At 46.8% G+C, this 15672-nt stretch overlaps 1 protein-coding gene across 1 annotated transcript; it reads left to right on the forward strand.

The window, feature by feature from the left end:
• Positions 1–1598: 1598 nt before the first annotated feature.
• Positions 1599–10928, forward strand: LOC135252414 (UMP-CMP kinase-like). The gene is made up of 6 exons (XM_064330437.1): positions 1599–1876; positions 4312–4458; positions 4829–4981; positions 6414–6490; positions 6705–6801; positions 8080–10928. The coding sequence occupies exons 1-6, from the start codon at positions 1733–1735 to the stop codon at positions 8119–8121; spliced, it is 660 nt and encodes a 219-aa protein (XP_064186507.1). The 5' UTR covers positions 1599–1732; the 3' UTR covers positions 8122–10928.
• Positions 10929–15672: the final 4744 nt, after the last annotated feature.

The raw sequence follows: 15672 nt of genomic DNA on the forward strand, positions 1-15672 counted from the left end.
GTGTCGAAGTGTCCCTGAGCAAGACACCTAACCCCTAACTGCTCTGGTGATTGAGAGGCATCAATTGTAAAGCGCTTTGGATAAAAGCGCTATATAAATGCAGTCCATTTACCATTTACCATCTGCGATCACCTTGTCAACGTAACATATAGCGAATGAGAAACATCCCTGGTAAATCAAACATCGTCCAGAGTAAGGTATGGGGTGAATTCGGCAAGATGTAAATGAATAGCTGATGTAAATGCCCCATTCTGGATGCTTTATGATGTGCCATGTATATTTCAGGACTTCTAAGTCCCAATGTGTGCTATTCTAAACATAGGTACTTTTATTGCTCTTTTATTTTAGTGGCTAAAAAAGTTTGCTCAACAGAACTTTATCATATTTATAATGGTGTAGAAGATTTATAAATTACACTCTGGATTGGCATTTCAGCCAAAATGCCAAAAAGTACACAGCTTAAATTATTTAGTTAAATTTTCTTCTCAGAATGTGAGACTTTTCCCAAATTGTTTAAATCTGTCATGCCAAGGTGAGTAGGTTAAGCCAGGGTGTTGAAGGTTACTGATGCTACCACTTCAGGTAAATTATCGTGTATGAGGACCTGAGGAAATCTATAAGCCAGTGTGTGTAATTTCAGCTGGTGTTAGCTGCTTGCCGGTGAGTCTGCTGAACCTGCACGAGAGCAGACTACGGTCTCACAAACGGTTTCGTATCTCTGATGAGGCAGATGATGAAGCGTCCCAATTACTGTAAAACAGCTGGTCCTCTGTGTTCATACTGCACGGTGCAGACAGATGCCGTGTCCTCTGTAATCTTTTACTGTTGGGGGAAAGAACTACAATTTACAAATTACAATTTTGCCGTTTGGCAGGCACATTTATCCTAAGGAATTAACAAACGCTCCTGGCTGGCTGACTGGCCACTAGCAGATCATAGAACAGATATAAAATATGTACAGCAAATTTTACAGGCTCTTATTTTGCCATTGTTAATACTGCCTTTTACTTTTTAATGTTTTTTTTTTTAAGTGTTTCATGCTCAGCACTGTGTGACATGCAGTATAATCTCAAGCACATACCTGCAATTTCTGCCTGCAGCTATCAGAAGAAAGAGGACGATGGGAAAGTCTTATAACTGTCGTGTTATCCTAAAACGAGGCACACGTACAATCGTTATGACATATAAAGTCAGGGACCTGTGTGATTGTATACGATTTTAATATGATTTTAATATTCTTATAAATTAATTAATCAGAGGCAGATAATAAAGAATTATTTGCTATCATACAAAGTTAATAGTCAATCTACATTTTTAGAGGAATTAAGTTCAGAAATTCAGTGCCCAATTAAATATGAGCGATTTCAAGAAATTATTTCCGAATGGACAAATAGCCTATAACGTAATTTCCGCGTTCTAAAACGTTCTGAAACCCGTATGAACGGTCCTGCCTTTTGTTGGTCATTTCCACCAATAAAACCTTTTTTTATTTTTTATTTGACAAACATACCCCCCCTCCCCACTTGCATCATATATGGACAAAGGAGGCATGGGTCTGGCAATACGGCAACGCCTTGTTTTTTTTCTATTGGTCGACGGATAAACCGGATGTAGCATCTGGACTTCCCTGACTAACGCGCAGTAACCGGTCTTTCAACAATCTAATCCTTGACCCTTTCTTGGAAAGCGGTCGGATTTATGGTCAACATTCGATCTAGCACTCTTTCGGTTTATGCTGGTGCAACTGCGGAGAACGTTGTCGCGGAGTCTGTCGAGTGTCGTGTACCGAGTCGCCCTTGCAATGAAGCCGCAGGTTATATTCGTACTGGGAGGGCCCGGTGCTGGGAAAGGGACACAGTGCGCCAAAATCGTGGAGGTATGAATTTGAGCATTTGAAGGGTCATAGGGGTCTAGGCTTGTTCTCCGGTGTGCGAATGCAGTGTGCCGGTTTGGTGAATCAACATTCCTTGGGGTCCATATTAAATCGTCGAACGCATCAGATCACTTGCTGTTCTTTTTTTTTCTTGATATGTAGCTTAAAGGTTAGTCTAATATCATACGAGTCTTGTCTACATCATTAGCCTTTTACCAGCAGTTTGCGGTCGTTTTATTTGGTTTACAGACAGCTTGCTAAGTTGTCAGGTTTTCGGAAGAGAGCCGCTGAAAGATTCATAACAGGAGTGCTTTTTTATTCGTGTAGCTAAAATATTTGAAGGTTGTGAACATTGTTGCCACTGTTCTCAATGACATTTCGGCAGGATTATTATTCCTCGCGCTATTGCGTTATATTTATGCACGTGCGCAGCTCTGTCACCTTTTCTCAGTGGGAGGCGGAAGGGAGCAACGTGTTATCGCGGTCATATCAGGTACACAGAGACTAAACGAGGACACATCAGCACTTGGGTCCAGAGATGACGGGAGCACTCCAGGTTATTCTCATCCTGCGAGGTTTCTCCCCTCGACTGTCACTGTAAGCAGCAGGGTTCACTGTCTTTTGTTATCGGGGAGTGCGCGACCGTTGACTTTGTCATCATCCTCTCTGGCCTGCAGTTGCTATGGAGACCAAGGCCCTCTCTCACCCTTTACTATATAAATATAAGTCTTACGTTACTAGGAGTACATGAACAATGTACTTTTATATTTCTGTAATTCGCTAAGTGTTTTCATTATGAATATATTTCAGTAGTGACATACATGGGTATGTGGTTTTTCTGGTATAGTTATATACAATACAGGGTGGAGCTGCAAATGTGTCGTTGTTCATAAATGAATAGTTGTCATGTAAAAAGCATCTGTTATTTTGTTCTATTTCCATTCGTCAGGCCTGCTTGTGCTTCTGTACATCTGTTTTGCTGTCTACTTGTTAATCTCTTTTTCTGAAGATTGGCCTGCTGCCTTTCACACAGTGAGTGACCTCTGGTCAGCTGACCTGGGTCTAATGCGTATCTGAAATACCATAAATATTTTGGGCCTACATGCTGGTAAAATGCGAAAACACTCCATCCAGTCCCTGAGAATCTTAAGCAAACTGTTACCAACCGAAATGCACAACATTAATCAAAGAAGAATTTTGTTCCGAATGTTGGTGGAATTAGATGTTTCTTTTTTAAATGGTCAGTAACCCACAGGAACATTAAGTGGATTTTAAGGGTTACAAGTAGCCCCTGTTATCATTAGTATTCACACAACATAGTTCTTTTGTATTTTGTATTTCATGTTTTGATGAAAGTTATCAGGGATCTACACAAGTAAATTGTAAATGATTTCACATACTTGACCAAGGTCTGATACTCAGATGTTTTCTTTTTGATGGAGTCCAGGTTTAAATGGTCTCTACTGTCCCTATGAGAGCTACAGCGTACCTGTTTCACCTGGATCACTTGCCTCCCTTATATGTTTCATACTCCTGTCCTCTTGGACTTATGATTACATTCACCTGTCTGTCTCCTGTCTGACTCACCTGTCTGTCTCCTCCTGTCCCTCTCACCTGTCTGTCTCCTGTCTGACTCATTACATTACATTACAGGCATTTAGCAGACGCTGTTATCCAGAGCAACTTACACAACTTTTACATAGCATTTTACATTGTATCCATTTATACAGCTGGATATATACTGAAGCAATTCCGGTTAAGTACCTTGCTCAAGGGTACAACGGCAGTGTCCTTACCCGGGAATCGAACCTGCGACCTTTCGGTTACGTCGCTCTGGATAAGAGCGTCTGCCAAATGCCTGTAATGTAATGTAAATGTAATGTACAAGCCCAGTTCCTTACCCACTGTGCTACACTCCGTCCTGTCTGTCTCCTTCTGTCCCTCTCACCTGTCTGTCTCCTGTCTGACTCACCTGTCTGTCTCCTCCTGTCCCTCTCACCTGTCTGTCTCCTGTCTGACTCACCTGTCTGTCTCCTCCTGTCCCTCTCACCTGTCTGTCTCCTGTCTGACTCACCTGTCTGTCTCCTCCTGTCCCTCTCACCTGTCTGTCTCCTGTCTGACTCACCTGTCTGTCTCCTCCTGTCCCTCTCACCTGTCTGTCTCCTCTCTGAATCACCTGTCTGTCTCCTCCTGTCCCTCTCGCCTGGCTGTCTCCTCCTGTCCCTCTCACCTGTCTGTCTCCTCTCTGAATCACCTGTCTGTCTCCTCCTGTCCCTCTCACCTGTCTGTCTCCTCCTGTCCCTCTCACCTGTCTGTCTCCTCTCTGACTCACCTGTCTGTCTCCTCCTGTCCCTCTCACCTGTCTGTCCCCTGTCTGACTCACCTGTCTGTCTCCTGTCCCTCTCACCTGTCTGTCTCCTGTCTCCTGTGTCTCTCAGACTTACGGTTACACTCACCTCTCGGCGGGGGACCTGCTTCGGGCCGAGAGGACGCGAGAAGGCTCTGAGTTTGGGCAGCTCATTGACCGCTACATCAAGGACGGCAGAATCGTTCCCGTGGAGATCACCATCAACCTGCTGAAAAAGGTGCTAAATCTATGCTTCGGTCTGATGTGCTTAAAGGTTTTGAATTACTTTTGTCAATGCTGTATTTTGGGGTTGATTGATTATGTTTCTTATAGTAGTTTTTTTTTTTTTTGCTATATATTATTTATCCTGGTTTCCTAATATTTGGTACTCGACAAATATGCTTATTATTATTATTAGTAGTAGTAGTAGTAGTAGTCGTCAAGTCTTATTTATCTTATTTTGTTAACTTTGTTGATTTACTAGCTGAAAATAGTTGAAACATTTGGGCTCTAGTGCCTCATAACTGCTCTAGTGTTTGCAATTACCAGCGCTCTTCCTCATCCTCCTCCTCCTCCTCCTCCTCCTCCTCCTCCTCCTTCATCCTCAGGCAATGGAGGAGACCATACAGCTGGACCAGGAGAAGTTCCGTTTCCTCATCGATGGCTTTCCCCGTAACCAGGACAACCTGCAAGGGTGGAACTCGGTAATGGATGACAAGGCCGACGTGAAGTTCGTCCTGTTCTTCGACTGCAGTGACCAGGTAAAGAGCGGAGCAGGACTGAGCACAGGAAGGTGGGCCAGTGGGAGAGGCTGCGGGGGGGTTGGAAGGGCCAAGCAGAAACAAGATGGAAGTTATCATAACATGGCGCATGAACAGTGAATCTGCGTTTGCTGGTTTTGTGTTTGCGGATAGATGTATGAGAAGCCAGACACTGGGGCGGGGTGCAGGTGCTGAGGTGTGTGTGCAGGTGTGTATCACTCAGCAGGGTGCGGTGTTGAGCTGTAGGTGTGTCTGCAGGTGTGTAACAGAGCAGGATGGGGTGCTCAGGTGTGCTGTGTGTCTGCTGGTGTGTATCGGAGCAGGACGGGGTGCTCAGGTGTGCTGTGTGTCTGCTGGTGTGTAACAGAGCAGGACCGGGTGCTCATGTGTGCTGTGTGTATGCAGGTGTGTATCGGAGCAGGACCGGGTGCTCATGTGTGTTGTGTGTATGCAGGTGTGTATCTGAGCAGGGCCGGGTGCTTGTGTGTGTTGTGTGTATGCAGGTGTGTATCTGAGCAGGGCCGGGTGCTTGTGTGTGTTGTGTGTATGCAGGTGTGTATCTGAGCAGGGCCGGGTGCTTGTGTGTGTTGTGTGTATGCAGGTGTGTATCTGAGCAGGACCGGGTGCTCATGTGTGCTGTGTGTATGCAGGTGTGTATCGGAGCAGGACCGGGTGCTCATGTGTGCTGTGTGTATGCAGGTGTATATCTGAGCAGGACCGGGTGCTCAGGTGTGTTGTGTGTATGCAGGTGTGTATCTGAGCAGGACCGGGTGCTCATGTGTGTTGTGTGTATGCAGGTGTGTATCTGAGCAGGACCGGGTGCTCGTGTGCTGTGTGTATGCAGGTGTGTATCTGAGCAGGATGGGGTGCTCATGTGTGTTGTGTGTATGCAGGTGTGTATCTGAGCAGGACCGGGTGCTCATGTGTGCTGTGTGTATGCAGGTGTGTATCTGAGCAGGTCCGGGTGCTCATGTGTGTTGTGTGTATGCAGGTGTGTATCTGAGCAGGACCGGGTGCTCATGTGTGTTGTGTGTATGCAGGTGTGTATCTGAGCAGGTCCGGGTGCTCATGTGTGTTGTGTGTCTGCAGGTGTGTATCTGAGCAGGACCGGATGCTCATGTGTGTTGTGTGTCTGCAGGTGTGTATCTGAGCAGGACCGGGTGCTCATGTGTGTTGTGTGTATGCAGGTGTGTATCTGAGCAGGGCCGGGTGCTCATGTGTGTTGTGTGTATGCAGGTGTGTATCTGAGCAGGACCGGGTGCTCATGTGTGTTGTGTGTATGCAGGTGTGTATCGGAGCAGGACCGGGTGCTCATGTGTGTTGTGTGTATGCAGGTGTGTATCGGAGCAGGACCGGGTGCTCATGTGTGTTGTGTGTATGCAGGTGTGTATCGGAGCAGGACCGGGTGCTCATGTGTGTTGTGTGTATGCAGGTGTGTATCGACCGGTGTCTGGAGAGGGGAAAAAGCAGTGGCCGCACAGACGACAACAGGGAAAGTCTGGAGAAACGGTGAGACCTGTCTGCCTGCAGCGTGTTTGTGTGTGCGTTTGCGTGTGCGTGCGCGTGTGTGCGCGTGCGCGTGAATGCCTGTATGTGTGTGTGTGTACCGCGTGTACGTGCGTGAGTGTGACAGTGTCTCTCCATGACGTAAGCCATTTTGCGCATGTCATACCTGCTCCGCCTCTCTTTGACGGAGTCTTCCTGTGATCCACCTGGGCTGCAGGATTCAGACTTACCTGCAGTCCACCCGGCCAATCATAGAGCTGTACCAGCGGCAGGGGAAGGTGCGCACGGTGGACGCCTCCCGCGGTGTGGACGAGGTGAGGCTGCTGACCAGAGGATGACCCTGCTTCAGAGAACGCCCAGCTTCAGAACACAAGCACCAAGCATCAGAAAACAAACACCAAGCTTCAGAACACAAACACCAAGCTTCAGTACACAAACACCAAGCTTCGGAACACAAACACCAAGCTTCTGAACACAAAACCAAGCTTCAGAGTACAAACACCAAGCTTCAGAACACAAACACCAAGCTTCAGGACACAAACACCAAGCTTCAGGACACAAACACCAAGCTTCAGGACACAAACACCAAGCTTCAGAGAACGCCCAGCTTCAGAACACAAACACCAAGCATCAGAAAACAAACACCAAGCTTCAGAAAACAAACACCAAGCTTCAGAACACAAACACCAAGCTTCAGAACACAAACACCAAGCATCAGAAAACAAACACCAAGCTTCAGAAAACAAACACCAAGCTTCAGAACACAAACACCAAGCTTCAGAACACAAACACCAAGCATCAGAAAACAAACACCAAGCTTCAGAGAACGCCCAGCTTCAGAACAAACACCAATCATCAGAAAACAAACACCAAGCTTCAGAACACAAACACCAAGCTTCAGAACACAAACACCAAGCATCAGAAAACAAACACCAAGCTTCAGAACACAAACATCAAGCTTCAGGACACAAACACCAAGCTTCAGAACACAAACATCAAGCTTCAGGACACAAACACCAAGCTTCAGGACACAAACACCAAGCTTCAGAGTGCAAACACCAAGCTTCAGAACACAGACACCAAGCTTCAGAGAACGATCAGCTTCAGAACACAGACACCAAGCTTCAGACTGTTTTACATCACAGCCCTCTGCTCGAACGTGCACTCATGTTATATACAGGGTTAGGGCCTTTTCCACTTGAGTTCAGTCCATTCCATAAATGTAATTCATGCACAGAAAATGGCCAGTAATGTTTCATGAGGATAGTTCATTCATTCATTCATTTCAGTTTCTTGTACTGATATGATTTGCACATAAGAAAAGGTAGGGAAAAAAGCATGTAAATATCTTGGAGACGTAGACGAACAGAACGTACCGGTTGAGTAAAATAACCCCACTGGGACTTGGGAGCGAGGCCTCACCATACAAAAAGAGTTTCCCCCCCCGAGTCTGCTTGTGAATGTGCAGCCCTGCTGCAGCGCCTGGGGCTAGCATGCTACCTGTCTGCTGCACGTGAGGGAAGATGAACTGTCACCCACATCACCCCCCTTTCTTTCTCACACCATTTCTGTCTTTCTTTCTTTCCTGTCAGGTGTTTGCGGATGTGAAGGCTCTCCTGACTAAGGAGGGGTAGAACGTTGTTTCCTGGCAACCGGGTGCCGTCGCTGATTGGAGCCGTCGAGTTCTCGCGCTCGGTGTACATGTGTCTGTGCTCACGGCTCTATTTTTGTATGTGTTGAGAATTGTTTTTTTTTTTTTTTGTTTTTTTTTTGTCTCAGTTAGTTTCACGTGTAAAAGTTGCATTTTCTGATGAAAGGAGTGTGTGTGTGTGTGCGCCTGTGTACGTGTGCGTGTACATGCGTGTGTGTGTGTGTGCGTGTGTGTGGAGAAAAAGCGCGGTCTCACACACCTGGTACCAGGAAGAGTGAGAGTCCCCTCTCTGCACTGCCATCACCTGTATAAATAGCTATAGTTGATCACACTTGTAGAAATAACTGTATTCCATTGCACGTCTGTACAAATAGCTGCAGTCCATCACATGGCTGTACAGAATTGCCGTAGTCCATCACACACCTGTATAAATAGCTGTGGTCTAATACATATATCAACATGCGTGCTGGTTGTAGTGGATGGTGACTCATTTTGTCCTCGTCCTGTGTGAAGCTTCCAGCCGGCTGGTGGCACTCTGCGCAGATCTGGTAGAATGGTGGAGTCTCATTTGCCAAACGGGGGTCAGGTGACCTGGTGCTGGGGGGCGGAGCTGAGCGGGGAGTCTGGGACAGGAGAGCCGGTCTCGGTTGAGCTGAGCTGCTTCCGGACAGCGTGCTACCGTTGTGCTGATTGGACAGAGACACGGGTGGAGGTTTGGTGTCTCTGTCCAGTGTCTGTGAGGAAATGCGTGTGTGTATGCATGTGTGTGTGTGTGTGTGTGTGTGTGTGTGTGCGTGTGTGCTTGAGCGCCTGCAACTCCTCAGACGAGGGCCCTGTCTCCTCAGTTTTTGCAGGTATGTGGTAAATTTTTAGGGTAAACATAGGAGACAAACCTGCAGCATGTATACGTGTCACGGGCTGGGACATGGACGACTGTGAAGGCCCTGGAGGATCAGAAGGGAGGCCAGGCTGTGATCACTCAGTAGGGCAGGAATAGTCTCGACCCACGGGCCACCTCTGCTGTGGGCCATCTCAAGCCATCTCGAACCATTGGCTGCCTCGAGCCAATCTCGAACCACGGGCCATCTCGACCCATGGGCCACCTCTGCTGTGGGCCATCTCAAGCCATCTTGAACCATGGGCCACCTCAAGCCATCTCGAACCATTGGCTGCCTCGAGCCAATCTCGAACCGTGGGCCATCTCGAGGCCTTGGGCCACCTCTACTGTGGGCCATCTCGAACTGGGCCGCCTCGAACCATGGGTCGCCTAATCACAGCGTCCGCCGGACACCAGTGTTCTCTCCTGTCACTCACTGCAGCCCCTCTGCTTCCGGGTCCCCAGAAAGATTATTCTAATTGTTTCTTGTGACTGGTGGTGATGTCATAGTGCGTATTGCGGGTGGTTTAAAGTGAGCTTCTGCGAGACTTGTATAACGAGTGAGCTTACTTGTGCAGTTTGATTTCTGTCTCCTGTAGTCTCTCTCTGTTCAGTACATGGAAACCTCTCTACCAGCGCTGCTGCTCAAAGTCTTTCTCTTAACGAGATGGCGGCCCCGTGTTCATCCAGCTCAAGGCACCTGTCGGCCATTTTAAGGTGCTTACACTAAGTAGATGTTTTATTTTAACCGTTTAAAACATGTTCATGTTTCTGAATTTTCATTATTCGTTATGTGAGGAAACCTACAGAAGGCTAATGTGGCTGAACATGGATTGTGGACCAGTTCGATGTTAAACTTGAATGTTTTTTTTTTTCTTTTTAAAGTACTTCCGGTGGAAGTGCAAAAAAGGATCATTTAAATGTGCAAATATATATGATCTTCAATCCTACAATCCTGTGCATTTATGATTTATTTTTCTATAATTATGGATGACTAAAAACCAGAGGGCTCTTTATTTCCAAAACCGATATTTAATATTGAAACTCAAGGGTGCTTGCTGGTCTGCAGCAGGGGATAGGCAACCCTGATCCTGGAGTGGCAGCGATGTTCCTTGTTTTCTTTCCAGCCCAGCTTGATCACAAAGGTTTGAAGGATTCTTTAAGGGTCTGCGAAAAATATCCAGAGCCTGAATGGTTGAAACTGCTAAAAAATACTTCCAGCACATGGCCACTTGCGTTCATTAAGTCTAATAATTAATCCTGGTGTGCAGTTACAGGTTTGGATGGAGCAAAAACCAGGAACCGCTCTGGCACTTCCAAGAGTGCGGCAGTGTAGTGTAACGGGTAAGGAGCTGGGGCCTCATTTATAAAAATGTTCTTAGATTTATTTACAGCAAGAGAACGACGAGCTGCAGTTCACACATGTCCAGCAGGTGGCAGTGTTGATACGATTTGAGTTCATGTCCCCTGCAGGAAGCTGTCTGCTGTCCACAAAGACTGTAATGCAGGGAAACTCTAATCTGGTCCTTGAGGCCAGTAGTACTGATACGTTTGCTTCTGTACCTGAGTGGGGTTTTGATTAATGTCACTTACTGGAGAGAGAATCCACTTGCCTAATCTCCCAGGTCTTAATTCAGTCCCTGATTAGAGGAGAGGAATGAAAAGCAGCATCATAGCTGCCATTTAGGGGCTGGAACTCAGTATCCCTGCAATAATGTGTATTAAAGTCATGGTGTTAAATGATAGGCAGTACAGGACTAGGCTAAGGTACACAGCCTTTTTTACGGCTTAGCCAGGCATCTCTCTGTGGTCTTACTCTAAAATTTACACTCTGACCCCTGGAACATATTCAACATTTGTATGCAAAATGTAGAATTTTGTTATGGCAGGCAGCAGTATAATACAGGTATAAGGTACTGAACCATATAGTACAGTACAAAGTATTGAACCTGAATTGCTTTGGTAAATATCCATCTTTTTAAATGGATTGTAATATATTTCATTATAAGTGTATTTCACTCTGGATGAGAGTGTCTGCTAAATTCCAAAATGTCATGTGATGTTTGTGAAGGTGAGGTGTCAGTAAATATATTTTCACCAGTCAAGAGTCATTCGGTCTCAAGACTAGTTGCTTATGGGGACTCAGCCATAAATATATCCTTTCGGGTAATAACAAATCCTCATTCGTCAGTTTGTCACATGAGATCAATCCCTTACAAACCAATCCAGCCTCATTATTGATCCCTTTTTTTCCCAGGATAACATTTCTATTAGGAACATTGTGGAAATGCAATTAATCATACTGAGTCACACCGAGCTATTCAATTTCCAAGTATTCGCAAAAAGTGTTGAACGTGTGTATCCTTGCATGAAGGTTACAACTCTGGAGGACAAACATATTTTTTTTATAATAGTATGCTGGCCTTGATTTTAATGTGGCCTTAAATCAGACATCAGCATCTGCTTTTCTGACGTTCTTTTTTCATATCAATATATATAACATTGCAAATAAAGCTAATATCGGACTGTTCTGTATGAGTAGGCGGTAGTTGGTTATTGCATACATTGCGCTCATTTTTAATCTGTCTGTTTGGTCGATTATGAACCAACAGTGGTGGTTTGAATACCCTTGTGGTAGTTAGGTAGTTCAAGGCTACAGTGCATCATGTGACATGCAGACACTAAAACACCACTGACACACGTCATGGTTGTGTTTATCTGAAGTGCAGGTGCAATAAATATGTGATCATGAGAATCACTCGCGTTCAAATAGCACTCAAGATGAAAATAATAAAAAAGAGATTGGTATTAAGAGTGAATCTAAATCTCAAGATTTAAGATTAATCATCTATGCTCTCCGTCCAGGGTTCCTTCTATGGTGCTGTTGACCTCCTGATTGTTGTGAACAGCCACTGGAATGTTCACCGGGCGACCCGTACAGCTGTGTGGTTTTGGCCACCACCTCCCGTAAGAGAGCCCATTAGAGCCTAAAGACCTGGTGATATGTCGCCTGAGCCGGTAATGCCTCAGTAATACCAGGAGACAGCTGCCCGGCTTCCCCTCATTATGGCAGAGATCCCTAAGAGCTGCCTGTCCCTGTGCGAAAGAAAAGGGTCTTAGTCCAGCGGCTGGCCTGGACTGAAGTGAACATCCTCACCTGCTGTGCGTCGCCTTGTTTGTGTGCACAAGTATTCAGGGAGCACAGTAAGTGGTGGTGGCCCCTCCCTGTCTGAGCCTGGCCTGGGATGGGCTGGGCCGGGCTGGGCTGGGCTTGACGAGGGTGAGGGGGCATGGGGGGGGAGGGTGTTTACATACGCACCGCGCCAGTGACCGCTCTCTCACTCAGAGAGGAGAGGACTTTGCCTCAGGTGAGTGGGTGAGTGAGTGAGTGAGAGTGAGAGAGAGAGAGAGAGAGAGGCATCCTGTCTCAGTTCCAGAGCAGCTAATAAATCTTGTGATGTATGCGATCTAAAAGTGCACTTGCAGAATTGATGCCATTTCATAATTGTACAGAAAAATCCCCCCCCTCAAAAAAAGAAAATCTACTCTTTGGTGAAAGTGCATATTCCAACAGGACGCTTTAATTCAGTGTGAACATAGACCGTTTTCAGAATGCTGTCTTTATAAGTGGCTGGTGCTGGTCTGTGTTTTTATTCTCTGGTTCTGGTTGTGAGTGAGCGCTTCACTGCAGTGAGAGTGGATCTGTCTTTAGGCCCCACAGCTGGGCCGATCATCCAGCCCCTGCTCTGAAACCAGCCTCCCCGCTGACCTTTCCTCTCTAATGAAGTTTCACAGAGATAAAGGTTACACACTGGAGTTCGGCCCTCTCTGACACACACGCACGCGCACACACGCGCGCACACACACACACACACACGTTTGTATGTGTGTCCGTATATGCATGTGTGTCTGTGTGCACGTGTGTTTGTTTGTGTGTGCATGCATGTATGCGTATGTGAGTCTGTGTGTGTGAGTGTGAGTGTGTGGACATTTGCTTGTTTGTGTGTTTTTGTGTGTGCGCGGGTGTGTATGTGCCTGTGTGTGTCTGTTATTGTGTGTTTGTGTTTAAGTATGTGAGTGCGCTTGAGTGTGTTTGTGTATGTTTGTATGTGCAGCATGTGTGTGTGTGTGCGTGCATGTGTATTTGTGCATGCAGCGTGTGTGTTTATATGTGTGTGTGCGTGCGCGCGTGTGTGTGCGTGTGCGTGTGTGTGTATTTGTGCATGCAGTGTGTGTGTTTATATGTGTGTGTGCGTGCATGTGTATTTGTGCATGCAGTGTGTGTGTTTGTGTGTGTGCGTGCGCGCATGTGTGTGCGTGTGCGTGTGTGTGTGCGTGTGTGTGTTTATATGTGTGTGTGCGTGTGCGTGTGCATGTGTGTGTGCGTGTGTGTGTGCGTGTGTGTGTTTATATGTGCGTGTGCGTGTGCATGTGCGTGTGCGTGTGTGTGTGTACATACAGACCTTCTTAGGGTCCACTGTCTCCCTATCAGTCTGTGTAAAGGCCAGGCTTTATCACCGCTGCTCTCAGTGTGATGAAGGAGAGGAGTTACTGCGCGTCTCTCTGCCTGTCACCACCCGCATGATGCCAAGAGCCCTGCTCTGAGACTGGGGAACAACTGACAGCAGTACAGACCCACTACAGAGCCTGCTCTGAGACTGGGGAACAACTGACAGCAGTACAGACCCACTACAGAGCCTGCTCTGAGACTGGAAAACAGCTGACAGCAGTACAGACCCACTACAGAGCCTGCACGGAGACTGGAAAACAACTGACAGCAGTACAGACCCACTACAGAGCCTGCTCTGAGACTGGAAAAAAACTGACAGCAGTACAGACCCACCACAAGAACATTCAGAGCACTGAGACAGAGCCTGGAGAACAACTGGCAAAATAATGCTAGGCTAATAATAATAATAATAATAATACCTCCTGTTTAGAGTTCACTGTATTGTGTGGAATGTAGGTGAGCGTTAAAATTGGGGAGCTGTGGTGGAGGGGTGCAGAGAAAGAGAGTGAGGGGGAGAGAGAGAGCGAAAGAAAGAGGGCAAGTACCTGTTGAGAGATGGCAGCATGGAAGAGAGGATGAGGGAAGAGTGTGAAAGAAGGCCCTTGTCCCTCCGTCCCTCCTCTCCCTCTTCCTCTGTGGCGCTGACGTCCGCCCGGCGGCCGTGCGTCATTCCGCTACACCTCTAATTGGTTCGAGGGATTCTGATTGGCCGATAAGGCTCGAGATTAAATATAACCGTTTTGCGATGTGTCTGGCTCCCGGGAGCACATTCATGTGCTGACAGTTTCACGTATGAAGTGCGTTTCGCTCAAATTATCACTCCTTTCTATGCGTTCTGGAGTGGGGGGTCAAAACAAGCTATCCTTCACCCCCCCCCCCCCCCACCCCCAATACACCCCTGCAAACCATGTCTTTTAGTCATTCTCAGTCTAGGACACATAACTGACCAGGAATCCCCTTACACAAACACGCACACACACACACACACACACACACATCCTTTCCCTGTAATACACACAAATCTTTCACAGACACACACTCCCGTAAAATAGCTGGAAATGTTTATATTTACACACTGCCATACTCGCCATTTAAAAATCATCCCTTGATTTAGGAAAAGTCACAAATTTCTTAACTGAGTAAACAGGAAAGTAGACTGTTAGTTGGTAGCATGTCCTCCACTGTTTTCCAGTGTAGTGGCCCTATGGTCGATACAAAGGACCTGATGTTCGACACAGTGTTTTTTGATTCAATACATTATTTGGAACCCAAGGGAGTAAGGGATTAAGTGTTATACACTGCATTTTATTTTGTGACCCTCTCTCTCTTCCCCCCTCTCTTTCTCTCCCTCTCTTTGTCTCTCTCTCACCCCTCTCTCTGTCTCTCCCTCTCTCTCACTTCGTTTCTCTCTCCCCCTCTTTCTCTCTCTGTCCCGCGTTCCCTCTCTCTCCCCCTGCTCTCTGTCTCTCCCTCTCTCTCACTTCGTCTCTCTCTCCCCCTCTTTCTCTCCCCCTCCCTCTCCCTCTCCCTCTCCCCCTCTTTCTCTGCCGCCCCTTCCTCTCCCTCTCTCTCTCCCTCTCTCTCTCCCTCTCTCTCTCTCTCTCTCTCTCTCCACTGAGCCAGCGCAGAGCGGGAAGCCGGTCGGTGACACGCCCTGTCCTCCAACAGCAGGCGGGACGTGGGCTTCTGGGAGCTCCCTGTGTTAGCCAATCACACGCTCCTTTGTCTTCATGCTCGGGCCGTGTGCTTAACTCAGTGTTTAATGAGTTAATCCAGCATTTACCGAATTAACCCAGCATTTACTGAATTAACCCAGCCTTTACTGTGTTAACCCAGCCTTTACCGTGTTAACCTAGCATTTAGTGAATTAACCTAGCATTTATTTTTTAAAGAAAAATAGTCCCTGCTAGATATACCCTCTCCTTTAGCAATTCATTTAAGGGGTTTTGTACATTGGAAAAGATATTTTTGAAATTATTTTTTTTCGCCCAAGCATGATCAATTGGCAGGAACGCACCACTTCAGCACACAATATACATGAGCGTACAACGTAACGTGAATGTTCAGTATACGCGAACGCCCACAGATCCCGTCTGAAATACTCCCGAGGGTCCGGAATGACTCGAGCTCCGAGAGGATCTCACCAG

The sequence above is a fragment of the Anguilla rostrata genome, chromosome 4 (assembly GCF_018555375.3).
Source record: "Anguilla rostrata isolate EN2019 chromosome 4, ASM1855537v3, whole genome shotgun sequence".
Lineage (NCBI taxonomy): Eukaryota > Metazoa > Chordata > Actinopteri > Anguilliformes > Anguillidae > Anguilla > Anguilla rostrata.

Bases quoted from the DNA above. Each gene is read 5' to 3' on its own strand.
- LOC135252414 (XM_064330437.1), top strand. From the start codon at position 1,733: ATGCTGGTGCAACTGCGGAGAACGTTGTCGCGGAGTCTGTCGAGTGTC. The intron at 4,982-6,413 runs GTAAAGAGCGGA...GTGTGTATGCAG, and splicing joins TCTTCGACTGCAGTGACCAG to GTGTGTATCGACCGGTGTCT. The intron at 6,491-6,704 runs GTGAGACCTGTC...CCTGGGCTGCAG, and splicing joins AGGGAAAGTCTGGAGAAACG to GATTCAGACTTACCTGCAGT.